The following is a 25,921-nucleotide window of genomic DNA, read 5'->3' as shown; positions in this document are numbered from 1 at the left end:
GGGTATAAGTTGTGAGGACAGATAAGATGGTCCAGAGAGGACAGTTGGAGGAGACGAATGTGGCTAAATGCAAAATGTCAGAGACTGTATGCTTTTAGGGAGAGAGGGTGGCTTCTGCGGATTGACAAAATTGAATACGTAAGTTAGTTAAGCCATTTGCTACCTGTAACTTTAGACAAGTGACTTGGATCTTCTGAGCTTCCTTCTCCCTCTCTGTGAAACGGGCCATAACACCAAGTCGACTAGAGGTGCTGATTCAGTGAAATTGCATGTGTACCATTTCTGACACACAGCAGACATCCTGTCAATGCATTTCCCCTGTCCTCTTCCCTTCTTCATAAACGGGGAGTTTCTAAATCCAAAGCCCTTCGGACTTCCGCTGAACCTGGAGCAGCCAGCACTAACTCCGAGCGAGGGAAGGATGCCAGAGCGGGCTGAATCTCTTCACCGTGCCAGCAAAACGCCATCATAGATTAAGAGAATTCCTTCTGAGTTTAAGCATTTCTAAATACCTTTCCTGAACTGGAAAGACAAACTGAACCAAGTGTAAAAAGACAGTTCTCCTCTGTTTGTAAAGACATTTTCCCCATCTTCTCTAGATTTTCATGATCTGTAACTGGACCTGTGTACCCAGCTGGCAGCTGCACCAGCCAGACCCTGAGGTAACTGTAGTTTAGGCCCAATTTTTACTTTTTCACTGAGAGCCTACAAATTCTATTTCAAGCACACACATGTACAGAATGCAGATGTGGGAGCAAAAACCAGGCCCGATTTGGGGAATGAAGCTGATATTTGACTGTGGTGAGGCCATGAGTGGCCCGTGTACAGGGGCCTCGCCCAGGCCTGGTTGGGGCTCAGACCTCAAGAGTGGTTTTGGCCTCTGGCTATGACATTAGCAATCACGTGGACAGTCACCACATCTCCCATTTGGGGCAAAAACGTTGCACAATCTGTGATCCAACAGGCTTCAAAGGTTTTTCTCTATACTCTGAAAAATGCGTTAACAGCATGGAAAGTCTGGAAAATTCACCCCCTAAAGAAGCTGAGGATGAAAGTGGTGATGGACAGAGGGGAGAAACTGAGTTGCTTCTGCCCGATGCCAAAGGTCTGTTCCCTTCATGGAAACAGCCACTTCGGAATGTGGTTCTCCCCTGTATCCAAACCAGGGACGAGATTCCTAAGCTGTTTGCATCAGGCAGCCAAAGCTCTTACAGCCCAGATGGATCCCCAGATGAACATTTTTTTGGATGACTAATAAATCATTTATACATTCATTTATTCATTCAACAAACATTTATTAAGAACCTACTATGATATCACAGGCAGTATCACAGGTATTAAGGATACCATGGTGAGCATCATCAACAAAAAATGTTTTTAAAAACAATCCTTGGTTGGACGGAGGGTATAGCTCAGTGGTAGAGCACATGCTTAGCATGCACAAGATCCTGGGTTCAGTCCTGAGTACCTCCTCTAAAAAGTAAATAAATAAGTAAACTTAATCCCCCCACCCAATGTTTTTTATTTAGTAAATAAGTAAATAAACCTAATTACCTCCCCCTGCAAAAAATCCCTGGCCTCATGAGGCTTCCATTCTAGCGGGAGAGACTGACAATAAATGATAGCAATCATCAAAACATGAATTATAGAGTGAAAAATGCTCAGGAACGGCAATGAAGCAGGGAAGAGGATGGGAGATATTAGAGAAAATGGGTGCTGAAATTTTGGGTCAGGCAGTGAGGGGAGGCCTCACTGAGAAGCTGACTTGAACAAAAGACCTGATGGATGGTTTGGGTAAATGGAGACTTTAGGTGGAAAATATTTCATCGCAGACTTTTGAGGCTGTTCCTCCCATGGTTTCTGGTTTCTGGGCTACCGTTGTGGACACGGAATGCCCTTCTGACTCCTGATCCTTTGTGACTTGCCTCCCCACCCCCGGGAACTTGTAGGAACCTCTGGTTTTCCCCTGCCATCTGGAACGTCTCAGTGACAAGCCCGTGTGCGTCGAGCATATCACAGACCTTTTCAGTGTCTAATCTCATGTTCTTCAGTTCGGGGAGAAGAAAAAAATCGTATAATACTTGGGGAAAAGTGCTGTTTTTCCTGACCTCTTTACCCAAATCCGCATTCTTAGGAATTGGGAGGCTCTAAAGCAATTCTCTATTTTGTTAACTAGTTCTCATCCTTTCCCCATCCTTCCCCCCCACCCCTTTCTGAGATTTCGTCAACTTTTTTCTCCACTGAATTTTTCATTCCTTTTCTCCTGGTCCCCGGAGCTCACTCTTGCTCTCCAAATGTTCCCCTTTTCTTGGACTGCCTCATCTCTTCTGAGTTTCTGTTTTCTGTTTATTTCTGACATGAAAGAGACTTTTATGAAGTGCCTGCTAATCCTCGCTAGTCTGTCCCTGCATGAGGGAGGCCTGGCCTGGCCGCACTGATGGGAAACTTCTGTGGATGGTCCCGGCTGCTTCACAGCGGGGTGACCGGACGGAATCTGAACCCTACCCTCAAACAGCTACTGGTCTCTTCTTGGAGGGCAGTCAGTCAGCCTTCCTCCAGGGCTTCCTCCAGTTTCCTGACTGAGGTGTCAGCCCCTTTGCCAGAATCCTGTCTGAGGGCACCTCACTCCCCCTCCCCTGCACCTGCTGAGCTGGATCCAGTCTGTTGGTTCAACCTCTTCAGTGGCTCTGCTGTAGAGACGTGGGTTCAATCAGCCCTCCTGCTTTCCGCTCACTCTGCGTTCCTGCCCTCAGCAGGGTCTGGTGCCCCACGCCCTGAGCTTCCCGGACCCTGCAAGGCTGTGGAGCCCTCCACCTGAAGACCTTGGTGCCAGCTTTCTTCTGTCTACTGTGTGTCCTCTCTCATTCCCTTAATTTGATGTATGCTTTTTGGGATGGAATTTTAGAAGGAGCCAGAAGTCACTTTGTTACATGCACTGCCATGTTTAACCACTATTCTAGTCTCTTCTGCGTCTGCCAAAGATTACTCTAGTGGTACTAGCCCGCCCCGTAGATTCTCCCAAGAAGTACGATTCAACTCAGATGTCAGGATCTCCCATCCCCTGTCTCAGGCATCTCTCTGAACAAGTGACCCTAAACATAATGACCTAAAACAGCCACAGTTATGTATTGGCTCATGATTCTGCAGTTTGGGCAGGGTTTGGAGGGGACATCTCATTTCGGTTCCATAGGACATCAGCTGGGGCGGCTCACCTGGGGCTGAGGGTTCCCCTCTCAAGGTGGCTCACCCACATGGCTAGCCAGTGGCCCTGGCTGTAGCGTGGACGCTCGGTGGAGGCCGTTGGTCAAGGCTTCCACTTTCCACGTGGCCTCCCCACGTGGCTCTGCTGGACTCCCCAGAAGCTTGGTTCCGTGAGGGAGCATCCGAGACCACGCTCACCAAGAAGACAAGCTCTCGTGTGCAAACACGTAGCAGGTCTCCATTTTGCATGGCACTTGCTAATGTCCCCTTGGCCAAAGCAGGTCCCATGGCCAAGCCCAGACTGCATGTGGGAAGGGAGGACACCCTGCGGGGGTGTGGGTGCCGGGAGGCACGGTTCACGGGGAGCCACGTGTCTCTTAGAACTCTGAAATTCTGTGATTCTGCCCTTGTGTTCTTCCTTATGTAACCAGTGTTCCATTTTCTTTCTGAACCATCGGGGCGCCAGATTCTTCCCATAGGTAATTTCATTTGGTACAAACATTCAATAAATATGTATTAGAGCCACAGAAATATTGTACCATTTTCACCTAAAACATTTCTGAGCGGATTGTAAGGACTTAAACTTTACAGCTTACTGTTGCAATCACGACTGTGTTCCTAGTTAGTGAAAGATATGGGGGGCGGGAAATCACTGTATGATGTCAAATTCCTAAGTGGACCTTTCAAGGGAGTTAAGTATTGTCTTGTGCTTTAGGCTACCAAAGGTTAGCTTCTTGTCTTTTTGGTTTTAAAATGGTTGAAAATTAGCCTCTTTAGCCCCTGCCTGGACTCCAAAGAATGAAAGTGGGTATTTCTGTCATTACCGGAGAGTGCATTCCTCGAAAATTCCAAACACACGTCTCTCGTTACGTGCTTTGCATGTTCCGAACATTCCTGCCTCTGGGAAGGACAACAGTGGCTTAGCGTGTGCCTGCGTGTCGTGTGGCTCTTGATCTGTGCCTGAGAACTCTGTGCCTCTTGTTTGCAGGGGTTCTTTATCTCCAGTATGGAGATGAAACCAAGCAGCTCAGGATGCCGAACGAAATTACCAGTGCCGACACAATCCGTGCTCTCTTCGTAAGTGCCTTTCCACAGCAGCTCACCATGAAAATGCTGGAGTCGCCCAGTGTCGCCATTTACATCAAAGATGAAAGCAGAAATGTCTACTACGAATTAAACGATGTGAGGTAAGCGGTCACAGCGCCTGTGTGTGCGTGTGTGTGCGTGTGCATGCAGGTGTGTGTGCGTGTGTGTGTCCACCGTCTTGCACTGCCAGTTGGTGCTGAGTCCTCCTCCTCTCCGTGTCCCCCGGGGAGGTAAGGACAGCTGTTGTTGGCAGGCTTATCCTACCCACGTGTAAATCCACTGTCTGGTTTTCTAGAAGTCCTTTACAAAGTCTGGTTTACAAAGCTGAGGACAGACTTCTCCCGCATAGCTCTTTGCAGGTCATGTCTGAAAAGAATGGCAGAAATGAGCCCATCCACTGTTCGTCTAAGAGTTAAGAGAAACTATGACCAAGAAGGGCCGAGACCAGACGACTTGAAGGTCACGCTCACAGGTGGAACTTGCACCCTTAACCAGCTCCTCCTCAAGGGTGCTCATCTGCCGAGACAGAGCCTGTGGGCGTGTTAGGCAGTGGCCCTACTGGGCCGTTATTTACAAGAACAGGTTAGGATTTTAGGGGACTCTCTGCTGTGGTGCACAAGAAAAGAGGCTGAGAAGCATTGTCCTTTTCCATTTGTTTCTCACATCAGTGGTCTTTATTCTAGGGTCTCACTTTCCAGCTGGGCTTTCTCCAGGGTCCCTGGTAAAATGTAGTCTAAAACGAGGTGCAATGGGTCCATGCCCTGGTAGGTGGCAGGGAAATAAAGTACCATTATGGACTGTAGTGGTGGTGTGTATAGAACAGGAGGGACCGGACCGTCTGATCTCTTCCAGCCAGACAAGCCTGAGAAACAGAACTTCAGTCAACACAAGCAAGCAGTTGCTAGTCCAGCCGCTAAACATTTTAGAACTGAAAAAATGATTGAGTGACTTTCATTTGATGGGACCAATAACTAAGATGCATAAACGTTAAGAGACTTATTCAAAGTCACAGAGCCAATTACTTTCCAAACTCAGCCCCAGCCTGACTGTTCACATTCTCGGTCAGGATTTTTTTATTCCCTCAAAATGTTTTCTCCCCAACGCAGCTGGGCCCCACCATGGATTTATGGGTCCCTTCTCTGTGGGGATAGCAGGCTGTCCTGTTTCTTCATCGTGGAATTAGTAAGAACCACTTTTTCAAAAAAATATGCCTCCAGCAAATGATAAATGTAAACTGACAGATATCTGACAATGATCAGAAATGACATAGTTAGGCGTGTGCCAAGGTGTATGAGTAATTTAGAGCTTTCAACATTTGACACATACCCGAAGGTATAGGTGCTGTATCTCTTGCACACCCTCCCTGCTTTTTAAAAACACGTTTAAATATTCATGGCTATCAGAAAATTCATGTTTGTTTTTTGAAATAAATTATTAATCAAGCTGTCACCAAAAAAAATTCTCAATTTACAAAGCATAAACTTAAACGTGAACTAAGCACGTTATATTTAGAGAGTATGTTCCCAGTATAATCTCGTGCCGTCTTTACACAGATGTGCTGTTTTATGACAATCTTTGAATTTTTGCATTTTGCAGTTAGAGAAATTGAGGGATATGGTAATAATAGATACGCAGGAAACTACATAAAGGCATGTTTGACTGTGGAGTTCAAGGCTGGTGAGATTATTATAAGCAATTGGACCCCACTGTCTTGCAGCCTGTGCAAGAATTTTTGTATTACAGTGAGTCATGATTTTCTAGAGGGTTTCCCAAGCCTCACAGTATTACCAAGACTTTATTCACATATTCTTTGGGAGTGTTGTGACCTAGTCGCAAAAAGAGAAATGGGAGGGAAGACAGAGACGAAAAGGTCCCCGAACTTCCAAACTGAGACGATCCTTCTTGATGCAAATTCAGTCAACAAAATAAATGTAAACAGCGCTTGCAAGAAGGGATCACTTAAATCCTAATAATTTTCAGTTAGTTTGTTTCTGTTTGCAAAAGTGATGGTCTTGTTGATCCTTAGGCTGCAGTCCTGGGAGCCTGATTTAAAAAAAAAAATCTCATTTAATACGTTTAAGTGGAAAGTCGCTGGTTTATAGATTTGTCTATCATTTGACTTTTCAGTGTTTTGGTTTACGTATAAAAAAGTGGATCTAAAAATATTTAAGTGGACAAACTGTTTATTTGGTGATGAATATCATATTTATGCTAGATGATCACATGGACGCCCTTTCCAAAGAATTACTATTCTTTGCTTTTATGCATAAAATGCCTCAATTATACTTTATCTGAACAGTAGAATAAATTCTCACCATCAACATGAAATAGAACCCCAAATCCACCAAAAAAAAAAAAAAGTATCATGTAGATTTTACCTGAAGATGCTGGCTTTAATCTTCTAAACCCAGAGATGAATCTGATTTCACACCCGGTATTTTTGAAGCAAGGGCATATTTGTTAAACATTTGGCTCATTCATCATGGTGTTGGGTTCTCCATATTTTCCTTCGGGAAATGCGACAGAGAGTTTAGGTTGAAATGCTGTGTTGTAAATGTTGCCATGGTAAATGCAGTCTGGGCCTTTCCTGTTGGTTCATCTTGGATGAACATGTTTCTAAATTAATTATAAACCCACTCCTGTGTTTTAAATACCTTCAGAACCACATGAAGTTTTGGTTCGTGGCTCAAGTAAGGTTTTCAGTTTCTTCACATCGTCCCTTGTGGCTTTGTCCCCCGACCCCAGCCCCAGGGTGAGTTCCTGCAGTGATATCCCCGCATCCTTTCCTTCTGTGAATTCGTCCCTTCCTGGGAACCTGGTCTCTTCTAATAACAAGGACTGCACACCCCCCGCCCCCACCCCCAAGCAAATTTCTAATGAGCTGCTCAAAGTTTGCAGCAACCCTGCAAGCTTGGGCTAGTCATTGCTTCAAAGCGATTACCGGCGGATATTTGAAGGCGGGAGGTAAAACTAGTCCAAGGATCCTCCACTTCGTTGAAAATGAAAACACCGCCCAGTAATCCCAGTGATTGTGATCAGCCCACAAAACGTGCAGCTGCACCTGCAGGGAAGGGACGTGTCCTCCTGCACGCGCTTCCCTGAGCTCCCGCCCTGGCCTTGGCAGGAATCGCGGGGTAGCCGGGGTGGAAGCTGCCTTGGGTGGCCCTTCTGCTGATGAAAGCTGAATTTGGAGGGACAAGGACTTCGCAGACACTCATATGCTCTCAAATAGTTTTAAGGTAGGCTCTTAGCAAGATGTGGGACTTCCGTCCTTAGCTGCATTATGCCTGACTCCAGGATTCTGAATGATGCCTTCGGAAAGAGAGGCAGACCAGGGGAAGAATCTATCCCCTGCATTTCCTTCTAAAATACCCTGCCCACCCAGTAATTTAACTTGTATGTAGAACATTATTTTTAAAAAATCCACTGTGGAAGGGGGAAAAAAAGGCATCGTAAAAATACTAGCTTTGATCTCTGTGGTACTTTTTTTTTTCCTTCTGGACGGCAAATACATTTTCTTTCACTTGCTAAAGGTGTTTGAAGGGGGAAAAAGCATTTTTCATTTGTGTGCTTTCATGAGATAAGCAGAAAACCAGGTGTCTGGGCAAAGTAAACAATTAAATATTTAAATATTAACCAAATCTCTTTGAACGTGTTGTAAATGTGGGCGCTTTATTGTTTCTTAAAGTGTTAGCTTTCCTTGCTCAGAATCTTGAAAGAAAATTTATGCTACCCGATGTTTATGGGTGGAGAGCTGCAGAGAAAGAATAATACTTTCTTGAGGAATGAAAAGAAAAGAAAAGCTGAAGTCATTTTTCTCCTTTGCCTTTTTTATGGTAAAGGAACTTAATGTCTGGATGATGGCGGACAACAGCTGAATCGTCTGTGAAAATCTTTTACCTGATTCTTAGGGGCAGACAAAGGAAATGGCCAAATTAAGGCTCCTTTCATCTGCCATAGTTACTGATGTTTTTAATTCCAGGAACATTCAGGACAGATCCCTTCTCAAAGTGTACAATAAGGACCCCGCCCACGCATTCAACCACACGCCGAAAACTGTGAACGGAGACATGAGGGTAAGTCTTCTCAGTTCTATTTTCACTTTTATTCGGTGAATTGAACCATCCCTTCCTTTGTCGTGCGCTCCAGGTATAATCACACCCCAATACCAGGTTTTGGGGGCTCTTCCTCTTGTCTGATGACTCATTATTTATTCCTTAGTAGAGAAATCAGATTTCCTGGTCATTTGGAGCAAACGGATTGAAACAGGGCCTGACACATCCTAATTCATCTCTAAGCATGGAGTTTAGGTATGTCCTCACTCCACGGGGGGGGTCCTGAAAATCTGTACATGAAAGGATCCCAGGTCCACAATACATTAACTTGCTCAGAGGATCTCTTGCTATTTTTCTTCTGGTTAAAACAAAATTAACACAAAATTGACAACAAAACCCATGCACAACTGCATGTAGAATCTGTTAATATTCTTATATCAGCTATTTCAAGTCCTAGCGTTCTAATTAAATTATTCACCCTCTAATTCGGGTCCGTTTGCTGTTGTGCTGTGTTAAATATTATCAAATCTCAACCTGGATCATGTTGAGGGCATAGTACAAAAATCTGCATGCTTTGGGAGCTAAAAATGTCTACATTTAGATCACCATAGAAGATTATCCAAACATTCAAAACACACAGGAACGTTTTGAAGTCTAAAGAACAGAGAAACTGAAAAGACAGATTGTAAAATCACACTAATGCAGGTCCACTAGGTGGGACTGAGTTACTGACAATAGTGCTACCTTCTGCGGTAAAAATGAGGGGGGAAAATGATTAACTTCCCCCAATGGCACCTTTCCCCCTACCCCACCCCATCACCCCACACAAATGTAGAGGGTGCCTCCCACATTTTATATCATCCTTTTTAAGGGTTAGCACTGGATGCTGGACTTTAACTAGAAAAAAAGTAAATGAGTAGATTTTATTGCCAAAGAAACGCCGGCACCGTCTGTCCTGGAGTTGCAACAGGATTCTTGAAATAAGACTCTCTCTGCTTCCTGGCAGTAGGTATTAGGTTTCTACTGCTGCTGTAACAAACTGTTACATTTAGTGGCTTAAAGGGACACAGATTTACTATCTAACAGTTCTAGATGTCAGAAGTCTGATCTAACTTCAGTGGACTAAAGTCAAGGGGTCACTGGCATTCCTTTCTGGAAGCTCTAGTGTGAGTATGCTTCCTTTTTTTTTTTTTTCTTTTTCCAGCTTCTAAAGGCTACCCACATTCCTCAGCTTCCATCCCTCTTCCTCCATCTTTAAACCCAGCAAAATGGTATCTCTCTGACCCTGCTTCTGTCATCGCATCTCCAGCTCTACTCCTCCCACTGTTAAGGACACAGGATTACACTGGGCCCGATACTTCAGAATAATCTCCTTATATTAGGGTCAGCTCAGTGGCCGCTTTAGTCTGCTTTCCTGTGTAGTCATAGGTTCTGGGGATGAGGACATGGGCATCTTTGTTCTGCCTACCACACGGAGTCTGTGAATTTAGGACCAAGAGGCCAGGAGCTCTGATAGAAAGTTCCAGAAGGATTTCTGCGTCATTCTGGACTTGGAATATGGGTGCTGACATTGCGGGATCAGAGCCTACATCCTTTTGGAGGAAAAGGCCTCTTACATGCTCCACGGCTGCTTTTTTATGTCAGGAACGATGTGTGATTTCAAGTGAAGGCTGTGCTGCTACTTCAGAAAAGCGAGGGGTTTGAGGTTTATTTTTAGGCGGTGACACTTTAAATGTAAACCAGCACCACATGAAGACAGATGGAGTCACGCTAATCGCGAAGCATGCACTGACTGTGATGGGACTCATGGCTTTTCATGACTTCATTTCTCTCTTTCTCAGTGACATTCTTAAGCGTCTTTGCTCCCTCAGATATCTTCATTTTTCGATATGTCTAGCCTTCAAACTGGAGTTTCATGTTCAAAGTTCTGTTTTTGTTACGCAGAGCCCACCCGGGGGCCCCGAATTGCCTCTGAAAATCTTGTTTATGGCTGGGGAGGACACCTGTTTTTAACTCTTAAGCAGATGTGGTACCTCTGTAAGGGCCAGCGGTGAGCACGGAGAAACTCAAATAGACACCATATGGGCAGAGCCTACTAGGGTTCAGAACTTTTGCCATGGATTTCAGTAAAGTTGCTCTGTTTTTATTTTAGACAAGACCCTCATGGTCACGTTCAGAGTTGCCCACAGCCTACCTTAGACAGCAGTGTTCTGGCGGAGAACATCAAACTGTTACCCCCAGAGGAGGAGAAACAAAAGTTCACCATCCAACCTACCGAAAAACCTTTATGTTTCAGGGAAGACAACTTAGAAATGAGAAAGAGAACGCAGTTGTAAAACCAAGTAGGTGTGATCACACCTGCAGTTTGTGACTTGGCTCGTAGTCCCGGATTCCGGAAGCTAAAGGACGTGAAATTCCTTTACCCTCAGCTTTGGGCTCTGGGGGCTGGGATTCTCTCCCTCCTTCTTGATGAAGGAAAGGAAGCTGTGTTGAGCCCTGTGTGGAACACCTGCACAACCCTTGTTGCTGATGGTACAGAACAGAAATGGAGAACCAAGCCAGGGCCCACCGCTGTAGACTAAACCCAGCGGCGCAGTGGGTTGGGGGCGCTCCATCCTCCCGTATGTGTGCAGGGTGTGCGTGGCGGGAAGGAATCTGAGGATAACTGCTCACCTGAGTCAGTTATGCAGCCATGGGCCTGATGTCATTCGTCCTCATCCACAAGCCTCCAGAGGGTGGACAGACCTCCCAGTTGTGCACGCATTACCAGTATATAGATGCATATCATGGAAAACCCTGGTAGGACCAAGCAGAGTCACAACACCAGCAACACCAGATCCTTGCAGTGGCCTCAGAGACTTTCCTTACACGATGAATTTCATATCTTGACTAGGAGAGAAAAAGAAAATGTTAAGACTCTGGATATAAAACAGTCAGTTCTCCAGAGCAGGGCTATCTATGATGTCGTGGGGTCACTCAGGAAGTGTGGTAGCCTAAGCATTAACGCTGGGCTTGCATGGAATAGATGCTTGGTGGGAGAAGGCACGTGCCTAATTTTTCATCGAGCATCTAGCTGAGCATTTTTTTAATTAATTAATTTTTAAAGTGAACTACAGTTGACATACAATATTGTGTTAGTTTCAGGTGTACAGCAAAGGGATTGATTCAGTTTTATTTTTTCAGATTATTTTCCATTATAGATTATTGCCAAGATACTGAATATACAGTAAATCCTTGTTGCTTATCTATTTTAGGTACAGTAGTTTGTATCTGTTAAGCCCATACTCCCAATTTGTCCCTCTCCCCTTCCCCTTTGGTAATCTTAAGTTTGCTTTCTACGTCTATGAGTCTGTTTCTGGTTTGTATATAGATTCATTATTATTATTTTTAGATTCCACATATAAGCGATACCATATAGTATTTGTCTTTCTCTGTCTGACTTCACTAAGTATGATAATCTCTAGGTCCATCCATGTTGCTGCAAATGGCAGTATTTCATTCTTTTTATGGCTGAGTAATATTCCACTGTGTGTGTGTGTGTGTGCACCACATCTTCTCAAGCCAGTCATCTGTTCATGGACTCTTGGGTTTCCATGTCTTTTTGGCTGTTGTAAATAGTGCTGCTATAAACATTGGAGTACATGTATTTTCCATTTAGAGTTTTTGTTTCTTCTGGAGTTGAGACTGGGCTGGGCAGTGAGACTTGGGGTTCTCTGCTGGAACTGAGCTTCGCTTGATTCTTTACACATGGGTACAAATCACCCTGATCTAAATGAATCGCCTTGCTTTCGTTTTTGTCACATTAGATAGTAGCTTTGATAGTTCAGTTCCCAGGGGGACTGAGCTCACCACATGGAACGAGCCCTTTTGCCAAAATTATATATGTACTCACGGGTTTGTAATTCACACATATGCACCTCGGAAGATGAGCCATTCCATCCCCTGACTCTCAGAGGGTACCAGGGGCTGCCTGTTCCGCAAACTCAGTGGCTTTTCCACAGTTTGGGGGCTTTTCCACCTTCTTGTGTGCTTTGAGATGACTTCCCGAGATTCTCTGCTCCCATCGTTAAGTTCTCTCCTTCCTGTATGTGTTTAATTTTTACTTCCGTGTAGACAGCTTCCAGATTTGCATTTAGAACACGTACCCCCAAATTTGCCTTGCATCTTAAATTACTTCCTGATACCCAAATCAGTCGCTGCCTCTCAGACCTCTTCTATTTGAGCTCTTCATCTGACACCGATGGGCAGTCTCCTTAGAAACCTTTGTTTCCATTACACTGCCATTTCAAAATCCCTTGCCTGACTGCAAACACCTCAGCCTCTTTCATTCACTCAGTCTTCTAATTCCCTCCCGCCTTATAAATGGTCTCTGTGACTTCAGGCAGGCTTCTCCTCTGTGTGATTGTTTTAATTTGCTCCTTTTGCTTAATCTGCACCTTTTCACTTGACATTATTGTCTCACTTCTGATTTAACCGTTACGTCAATGTAGATGACCCTTGAACCTCTATCCTAAGCTCTACCGCGTCCCTCAAGTTCAAGACCAGTGTTCCACTTCCAAGTGTTTGTCACCACATGGATATGCTTCCAGTGTATCCTATTGAAGAAAAAAAATCCTAGTATTTTTTTCCCCAAGCCTTTTCCTCCTTGTTTTTCTATCTTTGCCAATGATGGAGTGATGGTGATGGTACGTATAAGAGTGCACGTGCCCGTATGTTTTGAAGGGTGAAGAGAGAAGAGATTTAAAGAGTTATCACTGATTCTTCAGTTGCCTAACCCCTGTCTGTCAACACACCCCACCAGTCACCAGAGCCCGTCCATTTCACTCCGCAGGGCCTCTTACAGGTGGCCCTTCTGCTGTTGCCCGGACCCCTTTACTGATAATAGCTAACTTTTTTGTGCACCGACTAAGCACCTTCATGGGTAATTTCATTTAAATCCTCAAGACATTTTCAGGCAGGTGTTGGTGTGAGGCCTTGTGTTTATAGCTCAGAAAACAGTTGCTTATGTATGTTAAGAAATGCCCGAGGTCGGCAGCTGGAGAGGCGCAGAGCTGAGATCTGAATCCAGGCAGCTTGGCTGCAGGTCCCAGGCTCTCAGCAGCATGGCTCTGATGCTGGAGTTAATAGTGGTCACCATTTTTCTATCAGTCAGTTATGGACCAGCCTTTAACCAGTCTCCCCAGCTCTTTTCATTCCAATCTATCAACTCCCTTCCAAGACACCTCCTAAGCCCGACTTCATGCTGTACAAAGAAGAGCCCAGCTGATGGTCAGTATCATCTCCATCCCAGCACCGAAGCAGAGCCGCCTCACCATTCTCACTCAGTCTCTGAAATACACTGAAATGCACATGCTGCCAGCATGAAAAAAGGGTGGGAGGGGACCCTGTTAAATTTCTCAGGTCCCCTCTATCCCGTAACAGCCAAAGACCATATGTGCACCATGTTTGGATCCTGATTGGAGCAAACCAACTGTAAACGACATCTTTGAAACTATTTGGGAAATCTGCACATGTGTTAGAAATCAGATAATATTAAGGGATCACCAGCAATTCTGTTGGGTATAATAATGGCTTGGTGCTTATGTTTTTAAAGAATGAGACACACTCAAGTATTTATAGGCTAAAATGGCACGACAGGTGAGATTTGTTTTAACATGCTTCCAGCAGAGCAAACCCCAAAAGGAGAACTAGGTGACACGAAAGTGGTAAAATGCTGAAAAATGTCAAAGCTGGATGATGGGAGTTCATTTTGTTATTTTCTTTACTTACTTTTATGGTGAACTATCTGTAATAGAAGGTTAAGAAAATAAACACTTGGGTTTTAGAGGCCAGATGAAAGCCTGCCTACCCCACAAAGCTTTCCCTGTCAGATTGAATCTTTGCTTTTGGGGCGCATGTTGCACATTCCCCTGGTATTTGCATCATTTAGATGCGTGTTTATCTCATCCACAAGAATGTGAGTTCTCCAGCGGCACACGCAGCTCACGCTCATCTGTTATCCTTCCAAAAGCCAGTCGCGTTGTCTCACCCATGGCGAGTGTAAACGCTTGTTAAACTCAGGCTTCGTACTCTCATGACGGTGCTACAAATAGTGTATTGTTCATTTTTCTGTCATTAATGAGAACCCACCGGAAAAATGTCTCCCTGTTCGCATCATCAGAAATAGTTGTGTTGCTCCTGGTTTATTTTTATCGTATGGACCCTTTGAATCTTGCAAGTGATCATTTTCCCTCTTTGTGTTGCTACTGTAAAGCTTAGAATTAAATTTGTGGCCCACCCACAGCCAGCGTCCAGGCATTTACAGCGTGTGTGTTGGTTGTGTGCTGGCTTCGTGCCTGCCTTCTCTTTTTAATTTTCCTACTTTCATCTTCTCTCTGTCATATGTTCCACTTTGACTTTTGGGGGGCAGAATTATAATTATTTATGTGAACTCTGTTAATTTCTTTGTGGAATCAGTCAGGATTTAAGTCGTATTCATTTATATCATTGTGTTTCTGGTTATAAGATAATAGATCTTTCTGTGTCCACATAGAAGGCAGTGTGTTAAATAGTTATATGTTATTTAAATTAGTCAACAAGTCTGCAAAGTAGGGATAACAACTCAATTTTTACAGAGGATAAAATTGAGACCAGTGATGCCTTGCCCAGGCCCGAACAGCTGGTGCATGTCGCACATTGGATTTGAACCCAGTTCTTTCTGACTCTGTATTTAGCCCACAGCCTCCCTTCCTTGACATTTCAGGTTTTGTAAGTCTTGAAATGATCCTCCTAATGAGATTTTAGAACATATAAAAATCCTTTTTAAATATTTGTTACACTTCTTAATTCTATAGTGTGTCTCTTTCCTGGCCTTTTTTTATGTTTAACATGCTCCATTCTGTTCTCTTCTGGCTGGGCTAAAAAGATATCCCACCAAAAGCAAAACAAAACAAAAAAGAATAGACAAAAAGAAGTGTGTGCCATTTCGTCCGTCTGTCCACAGTGGTCATGCCTTCAAGCTCAGAGCCCTCTTTCCACAGGGCAGTGCTCTGGTTAAGAAGAGGTTTGGGATTTGAGGGAGGATGAAGTAATCCTATAGAAATGAAAGACAAGAGAATCCCTTAGAAATAGAAATTTTGGAAAACACTTCTAGCTAATTTTCTTTCGTTCAAGGTCCTCCTTGACCCAACCGCCCTGGTGTTCTTTACACTCCCGTAATGGCAGTGGTGTTAACAAGTAGCATTCATGGTGCGCTTGCTCTGTGCCAGGTACTGTGCTGAGCAATGTGCTTGTAACCTCTCTCATTTGTTCAAAACAACCCAATATGGGAAGAATTCTTATGATCCCCTGTGTCAGATTTGGAAGCTGAAGGTCAGAGAGGTTGGGGAACTTGCTCAAAGCCACACAGTTCATCAGAGGTGGAGCTCAATTCAGAGCCAGACAGGCCAGCTCCAGAAGTGGCCTTTTGATCACTCCAGTGGTCACTGCTCTGTCCTGCCCTACACTAACGTCTTCATCATCACTGTCCACATGCCACCATTTTTTTTTATTATATAAGTTTTAGGTGTACAGCATCTGTATGCACTACAGAGTGATCACCACCACGCGTCAAGTTTCCATCCATTACCATCCAGTTGACCCTCTTCACCCATATCGCCCTCCCTCCAACCTCCTTTCCCTCTGATAACTACCAACCTCTTCTCTACATCTGTGAGTTTGTTTTTATTTTGTTTGCTTATTGATTTTGGTGTTTTTGTTTCTTTAGATTCCACACATGTGTGAAATCATATGGTATTTGTCTTTCTCTGTCTGGCTTACTTCACTTAACACAGTGCCCTCCAGGTCCATCCCTGTTGTTGCAAATGGCAAGCTTTTGTTCTTTTTCATGGCTGAGTAGTATTCCATTGTGTGTATGTATATGTATGCCTGTGTATGTTTCACATCTTTTTATCTATTCATCCACAGATGGACCCTTAGGTTGTTTCCATATATTGGCAATTGTAAATAATGCTGCAGTGAACATGGGGGTACAGTTATCTTTTCAAATGAGTGTTCTTGTGTTCTTTGAATAAATACCCGTAAGTAGAATAGCTGGGTCATATGATAGTTCTATTCTTCTTTTCTTTTTCTTTTCTTTTTCTTTTTTGAGGAGTCTCCATACTGTTTTCCATAGTGGCTACACCAATTTACAGTCCCACCCACAGTGTGGGAGTACCCTCTCCCTCTCCCCCACATTTTGTGCTGCCCATGTTGGAAGACCCAACTCAAAAGCCACTATCTTCATCCAGCCTTCCCTACTCCTCTCTTCTCCAAGCCTCACTCACCACTGTCCCTTCTCTGATTCAATAGACCCTGACCTGTCTCTCCCACACCCCATCTTTTAGGACACTTACCTTTCCCTGCCTGTCTGTACTTACTGATGTATTATCTCTTAAGTTCTTCTCTAAACTCCAAGCTTCTTGGGGGGCAAAGCCCCTACTCCATTCATCTTCACACTCTCTGTGTTTTCCTAGGACAATGTCCTGCTTAGACGAAATTCTCATTAAATCTCTGGACAGTAAAGGGTCTCACGTCAGCACTTGTCCTATCATGAAACGTTCAGCTAATGCCTTCTCTGCTCAGACCGGTACAATGATTTGCACATGTAAACATTTGAGGTTTACAGAACACTTCCTTGTTTATCCCAGGAGTAGTTCCTGACCAAAATGAGAAATAAGAATGTCTATTCTAACAAAATGATCCATCCTATAAATACAATTTTACCTCAGTTAATTACCCCATAATTTAAGATGAGAATAACAGATTTGTCAGGTTAAACTAAGTGATTGTCAGAAATGCACACATACCTGCATTTTATTTTCAAGACTTAGATTCACCCATGGTCTAAAGAAAGCAAATCTCTGGATAATAAATTAAATAAGACAGATCTTAGGAAGAGAGTATAGCTCAGTGGTAGAGTACAAGCCTAGCATGCACAAGGTCCTGTCAATCCCTAGAACCATCAAAACAAAAACAAAAACGAAAACAAATAAACCTAATTACCCCCAAAAGAAAAAAAAATTTTAAATAAGACAGATCTTGGTTTACTGTATTTATAACTCAGCAGGACAGATCTTGCTTTGAAATTGAATTGGTGATCAGTATTTCAAATACCTCCAAACTCAGATGCAGGAGTGATGATTTTGGAAGCTGCCTCTGTTGTTGAGAAGCTTCACTTCCTCAGTCACCCAGCCCTCATTTATTGAGTCCCTGAGTCCCTCCTGCGGTTCATGCTTGTTGTACAAGATTCCAAAGATATAACAGTGACCAAGTAATGGTATCTGCTGTCACAGATCTCCGTAGATCAGAAAGTCAGTCATCAATATGGCACAGACATCTGTAATTTTCACATCTGTCGCAGGCTCTGTGACATCTTGCCTTCATTCTATTATTTGCTTGAGTTAACACAGTGGAACTGGCTTAGGAGGGATGTACCTAATTATGTCCCTTTTATGACGTGTCTTTCTGACAGGCGAAAAGACGTGTGTGTTGCAGTTCATAAGGAATTACTCTTATTGAAATGATTAGCTAGGCAAACACATTTTAATTCAGTGGCTATCTGGAACAAGGTAGGTATTTTCTTCCCTCCTCGCTGCTTCCAGCTCTACTTTATTTTTTAAGAAGCAAGAAAGAATAATATGTGCATATCTGATATGTGGCTTCCAAGTGATACAAATCTCATCTTTCCTGCTGTGTGTGGCTTCTGGCTTTTCCTTGTGCTTTTTTTTTTTTTTTTTTTTTGTCATTGAAAGGTTATGACAACATGAACCATATTGTATTTATAAACATCACGTGTTCCCTTGATATGGCTTGCAGTTTCTGCCAGACGGAACACATGGAAGAAACATTTCTCGTTAACTCAGCATTGGTTTTTAGTTATGCTGATTTCCGGGACAGCAAAAATGCCTTCCTACTCAGATTTAACTTTCATAGAGTAGAAACAAAACCTCTGAATGTCCGTGAAATAGTTTTAACAAGGGTGGATACTGCTCCTTTAAACCACATGTTTTGACTAAAAGCTTCCTTCTGTAAAGAAAAAGAAAGAAGAAAAAAAAAAAAACCCAAGCCTTGCATTTAGTTACCATCAAGACAGGCAGAGCTGGAAGCATTCGAGAGATGGGTGGTTTCAAGGTCCCTGCGAGTCTAGAAAGTTTCTTCTAGAAGAGACTGGTTCATGGGAGATGTAAGGTAAGACCTGCGCTTTTATTGACAAAATAGGATTTTCAGAATTTTTTTCTGTCCTGCTACAGCACATTTATATCCAACTGAGTCAACTTTTCTGTATTCCAGTTCAATTCAGTGTGGAATTTAAATTCTAGGTTTTTATTTTAACTTCTTGCACACGGCTTAGAAGGGAACTTCTTTGTTATTGGTGTTAGTCTGTTTTTTTTAAATCCACTTAAATTACCTTGGGCTGTCTCCACTCTATAAATCTGTGAACTAGTTTCTGTTTAACCTTATAATTTAGAAAAGGATTTCAAGTGTCAACATTGTTTGCTGGTTCAGATCTCGTTGATTTATGCACTTTGAGACAATTTTCAGTGTTTTCACAAAGATGTTGACTTGCATTCAGTTTCTGAGACAAATGAAAATTTGAAGGCGTGGTACATTTTTGGTGGAGCAGGGGGAGAATTTGTATATGTCTTTCAACATTCAAGAGAAAAATTACTTGTTTTTTCCTTGTGAAAATCACTTTTAACTTTTAAAGTATAAAGTGCTCTTTTATCTTGATTTTTAAAAATTGCTTAAGAAATATCAATTTAAGCCTTATGTATGACATTAAAAGTGTCTCCTTTTTTTAATAACAGATATAAGCCTGTTATATCAGGTTTAATGATTGCCTGGGGGAAAAAATCTTTGGCAGAAATTATATTTACTTAACTATTCTGTCTTACTCTTGGAACAGTTGTCACAATGTTTTGCATTTATTTCTTTTTTAAGAAATTTAATAAGAGCACTGTCCCTTTAAATCAATCTGTTTCCTTTTGAAAGTCCATGTGGGCATAGATTTGCTTATTCATATCCCTGTGGATATCTTTCTCCCAATTTTTAGATGAGTTAATATGGATAAGAAGTTGTTACCCAGTGTGGTTTAAATGATATATATTCTTTCATTTAGTCATCATTTTAACCCTGCGGCATAGGTACTATCATGCCCATTTTAAGATTGGAAAACTGAGGCTGAGAGAGATTAAGTGTCAAGCTCACATACTAGAAGGCTGCAGATCTGGGATTCAACCCCAGCCTGACTGTCTCTCTAGTCCTTGTTTTTAAATCCTACTCTGCACACCCTTCCTTGCCAGTAGTTAAGATCTCCAAGTCGAGTCAGATACAGATAACTGATCTTGAAAGTAATAACTATAAACAAGCAGTGCTTATTTGGCTTCCAGATAAATTATTTCGTACAACTTTGGAAATTTTTTTGTTAGTTCTGTAACATCCAAAACCTAGTATCAGACTGGTTGTTTATTCAGGGACCTGGTAGCAACTTTCTCGAAGTGAACTTCAGTGCAGGGGTAGCAAGGAGCACTGTGGACGAACTGCCCTCTCCTCCTTCCCGCTTCCTTCTTGGCTTCATGTGCTGTGTCACTCATAAAAACCCTTTTCACAGGACAGGGCAGGGAGCTGATTCATGAGCCTGATTTGGAAGTGAGAATTCTTTGAATGGAGACTGCCTACATGTCTGCTGCCCTTCCAGACTTCTGGCAGAGCCGTCAGGAGAGGACAGGAGGAGAGTTAAAGAGCATTGAAGGGGAGGGTTCTGGAAGCAGAGACTAGTTGCTCTCGACAACCCCCACCCCGGACCCGCACCGCCCAAATATTGAGACATACACACGGAGGCAAAAATATCCTGGTGATTTGCGATGCAAAGTAATTACTGCCAACAGCATCAGCAGAGATGCAGCTGCTCATCCCAGCCCTGAACTTGGGCTTGCGGGATCAAAGCAACTTGTTTCCCACTCCATTGCTGCATAAAATCCAGGGCTGGCTAACAACCAACACAATGGAAAGTCGATGGGAGCAGGACCTTCCTCTTCCTCCAGCCTTGGCTGGGACTCTTAGCCGTTGCTGGAGAGATCAGGAGAGGTTTAACGCCACGCCCTCTGCCCTTTGATATCCAAACCTCATCTCTTGGCTTGGCTCTCATAAATATCGATATAGATGTTAGCGGAAATTTCCCCTGATGGGGAGCTTAAGTCCTGGCATTTTTCAAGTTGTATCCCTTGCACCTGCACGATGCCTTTCTTCCTGGGGTTTTGCTTCTGTCTCCTCTGTGAGTCCCCATCAGGGTAGCCCTGACTCTATGAGATTGTGTCCAACCACTTCAGCACGGGCTCCCTTGGTGCAAGATTTCACTCTGTAGAGGGTTTCCAGGGAAATCATTCTCTTTTTTCAATTAAAATATAGTTGGTTTACAACACTGTGTTAGTTTCAGGTGTAGGGCAAATTGATTCAGTTATATATATATTTTTTTTTACAGATTATTTTTCATTATAATTCCATTATATATATTACAAGATCATGAGTATAGTTCCCTGTGCTATGCAGTTCATCTGCTTATCTATTTTATATATAGTAGGGTGTATCTGGGGATCATTCTTTTCTTCACACTTTTCCTAAAATCTCTCAGGTGAGCATTTTATATAAATACTTTTATATAAATTATGTTGTTTTTATACATACTTGTAGGCGAAAAAGCACACGTTCATTGTGTAAAGAGGAGAAAATGTTTTTTCAGCTGCACATCACCTGGTGCCAGACTGTTTCCTCTCTGTCCCACTTTTTCCCATGGGGTTGGCGTGTAATTTGCAGGTGGGGTACCATCTGGTCCTGAGGCACTAGACCTGCTGCTGTGGATTCGCAGCTGAGAAAATACACCTGATCTGTGTCATTGATGTTACCTCAAGAAACAGGCCTGGCTGACTTGGAATCATAGGGTTTTAGGGGTGGAAGGAAGTTCCTATGCATCACCTTTTATAACCCATTCACCTTCCAGGCAAGACCTGGCGTGGATGGAGTGACTTGGTCAGGATCACAGAATACGGAAGTGACAAAAACAGGGCTGGAGCTCAGGCCGCCAGTCCGTCTTTCTCCATCTCCAGTGCCTTCCTGCTTTTGTTCCCACCCCTCAGGGCCCCACAAGGTGTGTTTTCTTCATTGACATAGGCAAACACCCTACATATGACTGCGCTTAGCCATCCGTTGTGGTTGAACACAGCCAGGTTTCCCATCCTGTCCGGATAGCAACACAGGCCTGCCATGGGGCCACAGCTCATTAATTGGAAATGCATGGATGGGCCTGGACCAAAAATAAATGGATTTTGAGCTAACCAGATTTAGATTATCCAATATTTTTATGGAAGGAGAATAAGCCATCAAGTCAACTGAAAAATACCAGCTGCTTCAAATTATGAGATTCTTTGAATAAAGCAATCTTGGCTTAAAAGGGTTGAGTAGTAGTATAGCATTATTTGCAAAAGTCAGCCTCTTTGCTCAAACAAATGGCTCCTATGATAACCTTGTTGGAAACTTTCATATGTCCCTACTCAGACTACTTTCAGAGTTGTTCTTCATTTGGAACCAGTGATTTTTGGCAGCACATAGAAAAACAGGTTTTTTACATTTTCATAATTATAAAATGTTGTAGTGAGTACTGGAAAGGTAAGTAGCACAAAGAACTTGAGAATTAATGAATTTTATTGTTCATCGAAACTAAATTTAAAAAGTTAATTTAAAATTGACACAAAAGCATTAAAAAGTAGTAGTAGTAGTAATAATAATAATAATAATAGTAATAGTAATAATAATACAGTTGCTGTGAGGATATGGCTAAAGTGGTGACAGTCTCTTGCCAAAAGACAAGCTGTTCAGTACATTGTTTTGGTGCGGACTTATTTCTTTAAGACCTGTTCCAGTAAAAGGTGTGAACGTGGAGTGTGTCATTTCAGCTGAAGGACCGCTCCTTCTGGCTCGGGCAGCGCTAATTCACTCCATATTCCTGAATTCCAGAGAAGATGTATCCCTCAGTTGGTTGATCGACACATGCACTTGATTTCTTTCATTTCTTTCTTTTTTTTTTTTTTTTCTTTTCCGGTGAAATCAAAGGTCATGCTTTCCCTTGTTCTGATTGAACTCTTTGGACCTGTTCCTTTCCGTTTGCCCTTGATAATGGTAGCAAGAGCTGCCAAGGAGAAAGCTACACAACAAATCTTAACGATGTCAGTGATGAGGTAATTCAGACCCAGCAGGGACCGGATCTATACTGTGCTTTGAGTTCAAAGCGTATTTCTCGTGGATCACGCCTCTGAAGCCCTGGGTGTCGCGGTCCGGGTCTGATGGCTTCATCCAGGATGAGTGCCTCGCTCTGTTCCTTGTAGTCACTTCCAAGGAAGAAGGTGACTGAATGGAATATTCTGTAGGTGGGTCCCTAACTCCCTTGCTAGAGGGAGCAAGGGAACATTCTGGATACATATCCACAAAGTGGATATCATTTTTGCTTGCCTTTAAAAGCGGATCTAAAAATATATATCCCAGCAGCTGTGTAACTGCAAAACAACAACAAAAAATCTGCTCAACTGCAGCGCAGATTACTCACTAGATATCTCCAGGGTTCAGATCTTAATGCTTCAGGAGTTGGCTGCAGATTTTACTGTATATATTTAGACCAAGGAGCCTATTAGCTTGTGATACGACAGGACCTCTGCATTCGCATGAAAATGAAAAATGTGCCCCTGTTGGCAACCTCAGGCTATAATTATGTTAATCTGACCATTTTAGGACAGAAATATGTTCTTTTAAAATGTTTCTGTATTTTTTTTATTATTCGTAACAATGATCTGAAGAAACTTGGTGAAATGCTAATAAGTTTCTATTCAGTACCACTTTGTGACTACAGCATGAAAATGAGTCAAATGTGGTATTTTGATATTTTTAATTTGGGCAGAGAATTTTTATCTACAGATATGTACGCATATACATGGTGCATTTTAATAATATGAAAATGACCCAAATGCATTTTTATATTTTAAATGTACAGTGAATACATGTGCAAAAGCCATCTCAGCATATATGCTCAGTAACACAACATGTCTGCTTTTGCATTCAATCGCCACTTTGCTATACCCACAAAAAAGCCAAAAATAATTTTTTTGAGCAATACCACAAGATAAACGTTTTTCTACCAAGAACTATCCTAATGCACACAGATCCCTGTTTTTAATACAAATGTGGGACAAGACTGGAATGGACTGTAGAGTTAAAATTCTGAGAGCATCCAAAAATCTGTCTTTAGCTGATTGGTTCGGCTTCCTTCTCACCAGCCAAAACTTTTATTCCATCCACATGCAAGTGATGACATGCATTACCTTTTCCTTCTCAAAGAGAGGTTCTCCCAAGTGATAAGATGGGAAGAAGAAGGATCCGAAACAAAGATGTGGGTCGTCACTCATCTCACAAAATTTGTAAATAATTAATACTTGAGCCTGCTGGTACCAGTATAAAGTGGACGGGGAGTCTTATATAGCCTGATCTGGATTTAGCATCACCAGTTAATTTGGGAATGGAAATGAGGAAAAGCACCTCCTTGAATGTGAGTCCTTGGTGTATAACTGGACTTTTTTCTCAAGGTTGAGGTCTTTGGAATATAAGAGCGTGGTGCTCTTATACCAACTGCATTTAGAATCTTCATTCTTTCTTGGGCTCTTGTATCTCAAGAAGACAGTGTGTCATTCTCTTCCTCCTCCATATATTAAAGTGGGGGTTATCCATCCTATTGGTTTTGCTCTCACAATTCGTGAAGTGAGCCCTCGAATGTCTGTAGGCGATATTAATCATACCGCATGTTGAATGCACTCTCTGCATGCGAAATCATATAAGAATACTAATTTAGCTCATTTGATATTCACAAACCAGAAGGGTAAGTGAAGAAGGTGTTCCTGAACCAGCTTAGCAGCAGAATCAGAGGCTCAGAAAAGTTCAGCGGCAGGACCACAGTTGTGAGCATGAGACCACAGCCCAGGGGGATCCTCAGGAAGCAAAAACAAGTCTTTTCATTTATAATCCAGTGTTCTCACCATCACCCTATGCTGGCTTCCTTCCGTGTCATGATGGAGAAGGGCATTGATCGAAGAGGAAGGATGATTAAATCATTTTTTTTTAATTGGAGACTAATTTGTAGACTTCAGCACATTGAAGGAGAAGTTGGGAGTTGAAGGTCTTTGGAATCAAGCCAGTGTCTTCTGATTTTAAGAAACTCCTTTTGTCTGTTTAGTGACCCATATCTTGCTGTCTTCTCTGGGAGAAATTTTGCCCCAATGTTAGTTTTCAGAGGAGGGAAGAAAAGGGACAGAAAGGCTAATACAAAGAAGAAGAAGAAGAAAAAGCTGGAGGTTGGAGTGGGCAGTGGGGGAAAATGAGCTACTTTGAGGTCAGCCTGGATCCTGATTCTGTTTGAAGTGATTTGGAAGATTTTGCTGCTAATCATGAACTTTGAAAGGCACTCCATGCTGACAAAGCTTGTTCGTCATCTGCCTCACCTCCTCTGTGACAGAAGACTCCTTCCTGTAAGGGGGCAGTGTTGGGGGCGAGGGGTGCATCTAGACTGGGTGTGCCCTGTTGCCTGATGGAGTGTGATTTCCTTGCTTACTGGGCGGATATCTGTCCCTTTGGTTCCTCTTGGGCTAGCCCATGTGAGGAATGCAGGGTGTCACTCTAGGAATGCTCAGATGCCTGGCAGTGTGTCCCTGGGATGCAGCAAGCAGATCTTGTCTCTGGGAGAGGCTCCTGGCAGTGTTAGAACCTGGTGGGGAGCAGGGACCCGGCTGTCAGAGCAGGGTCAGGCCAGGCGGGGCGTGGGCGGTGAAGCTCTCCAAGCCCACGACTCCCAAACTGGTTGTCTTTGAGGCTGTTATTTATCCAAATAAGGAGATGCAGTGGTTTTGCTGACCATCTCAGATTTCCAAGCCATGTCCACTGGCTGGCTGGCTGGCTGGCTGGCTGGCTTGATATTTGAACTGAAAACACAAAGGTATTCCTTTGAAATGGAGCACTCTTGCTGGGGCTCACGGAGGCCCTGGAGTCATCGTTTGGAAGGCGGTTTCTCCCCACATTTGTAGATAACAGTGATGTGGTCTTGTCTTTGTTACTCTCCTCTTGTGCCGCTTACAACACTCAACCCGGATGACTTCGCGCAGGTATTTCTGGACCTGAGTTTAGACAGAATAATTCTGATCTTAGTGATCCTTGAACCACTTGCCTTCCTTTGAAGGGTATTCAGAGAACCTCAGGCCTCTGAGTTTTAACCCTAGAGTATGAGATTGTTCTGGCCCTGTTATTTGACTTTGGGACCGCAGTTCCTTTATCTGTCAAATGGGGATTATTTCGTTTATCTGATGGGAATGTGCTGGGAATTAAATGGAAATTCTGGAAAGCATTTGGTAAATGAGAAGTCTCCAAAAATACGAGTTTTCTTTCCTTATCTCCATCTTCTTCTGGCAGATTTAATTGAAAAGTATTTACAGATGGAGAAACTCCAGGTAATTATGAATGTCACCCAAATAAGA

At 43.0% G+C, this 25,921-nt stretch overlaps 1 protein-coding gene across 16 annotated transcripts in view; it reads left to right on the top strand.

Moving 5' to 3' along the window:
• KIAA1217 (KIAA1217 ortholog) overlaps positions 1 to 25,921 on the top strand; it is a 669,685-nt gene that overhangs the window by 569,640 nt on the left and 74,124 nt on the right. For 14 of the 16 annotated variants that reach the window (XM_072955360.1, XM_072955357.1, XM_072955359.1 and 11 more), the window contains 2 exons: positions 4,190 to 4,388; positions 8,270 to 8,363. In XM_072955360.1, coding sequence (XP_072811461.1) covers positions 4,190 to 4,388; positions 8,270 to 8,363 — 293 coding nt within the window. Of the gene's footprint in view, positions 1 to 4,189; positions 4,389 to 7,381; positions 7,527 to 8,269; positions 8,364 to 18,448; positions 18,549 to 25,921 lie in introns of those variants that run through there. The other 2 variants (XM_072955364.1, XM_015243254.3) reach the window with 2 other exon arrangements.

This window comes from Vicugna pacos, chromosome 35, assembly GCF_048564905.1.
Source record: "Vicugna pacos chromosome 35, VicPac4, whole genome shotgun sequence".
Taxonomy (NCBI): Eukaryota; Metazoa; Chordata; class Mammalia; order Artiodactyla; family Camelidae; genus Vicugna; species Vicugna pacos.
This window is presented reverse-complemented; position numbering and strand designations above follow the sequence as displayed.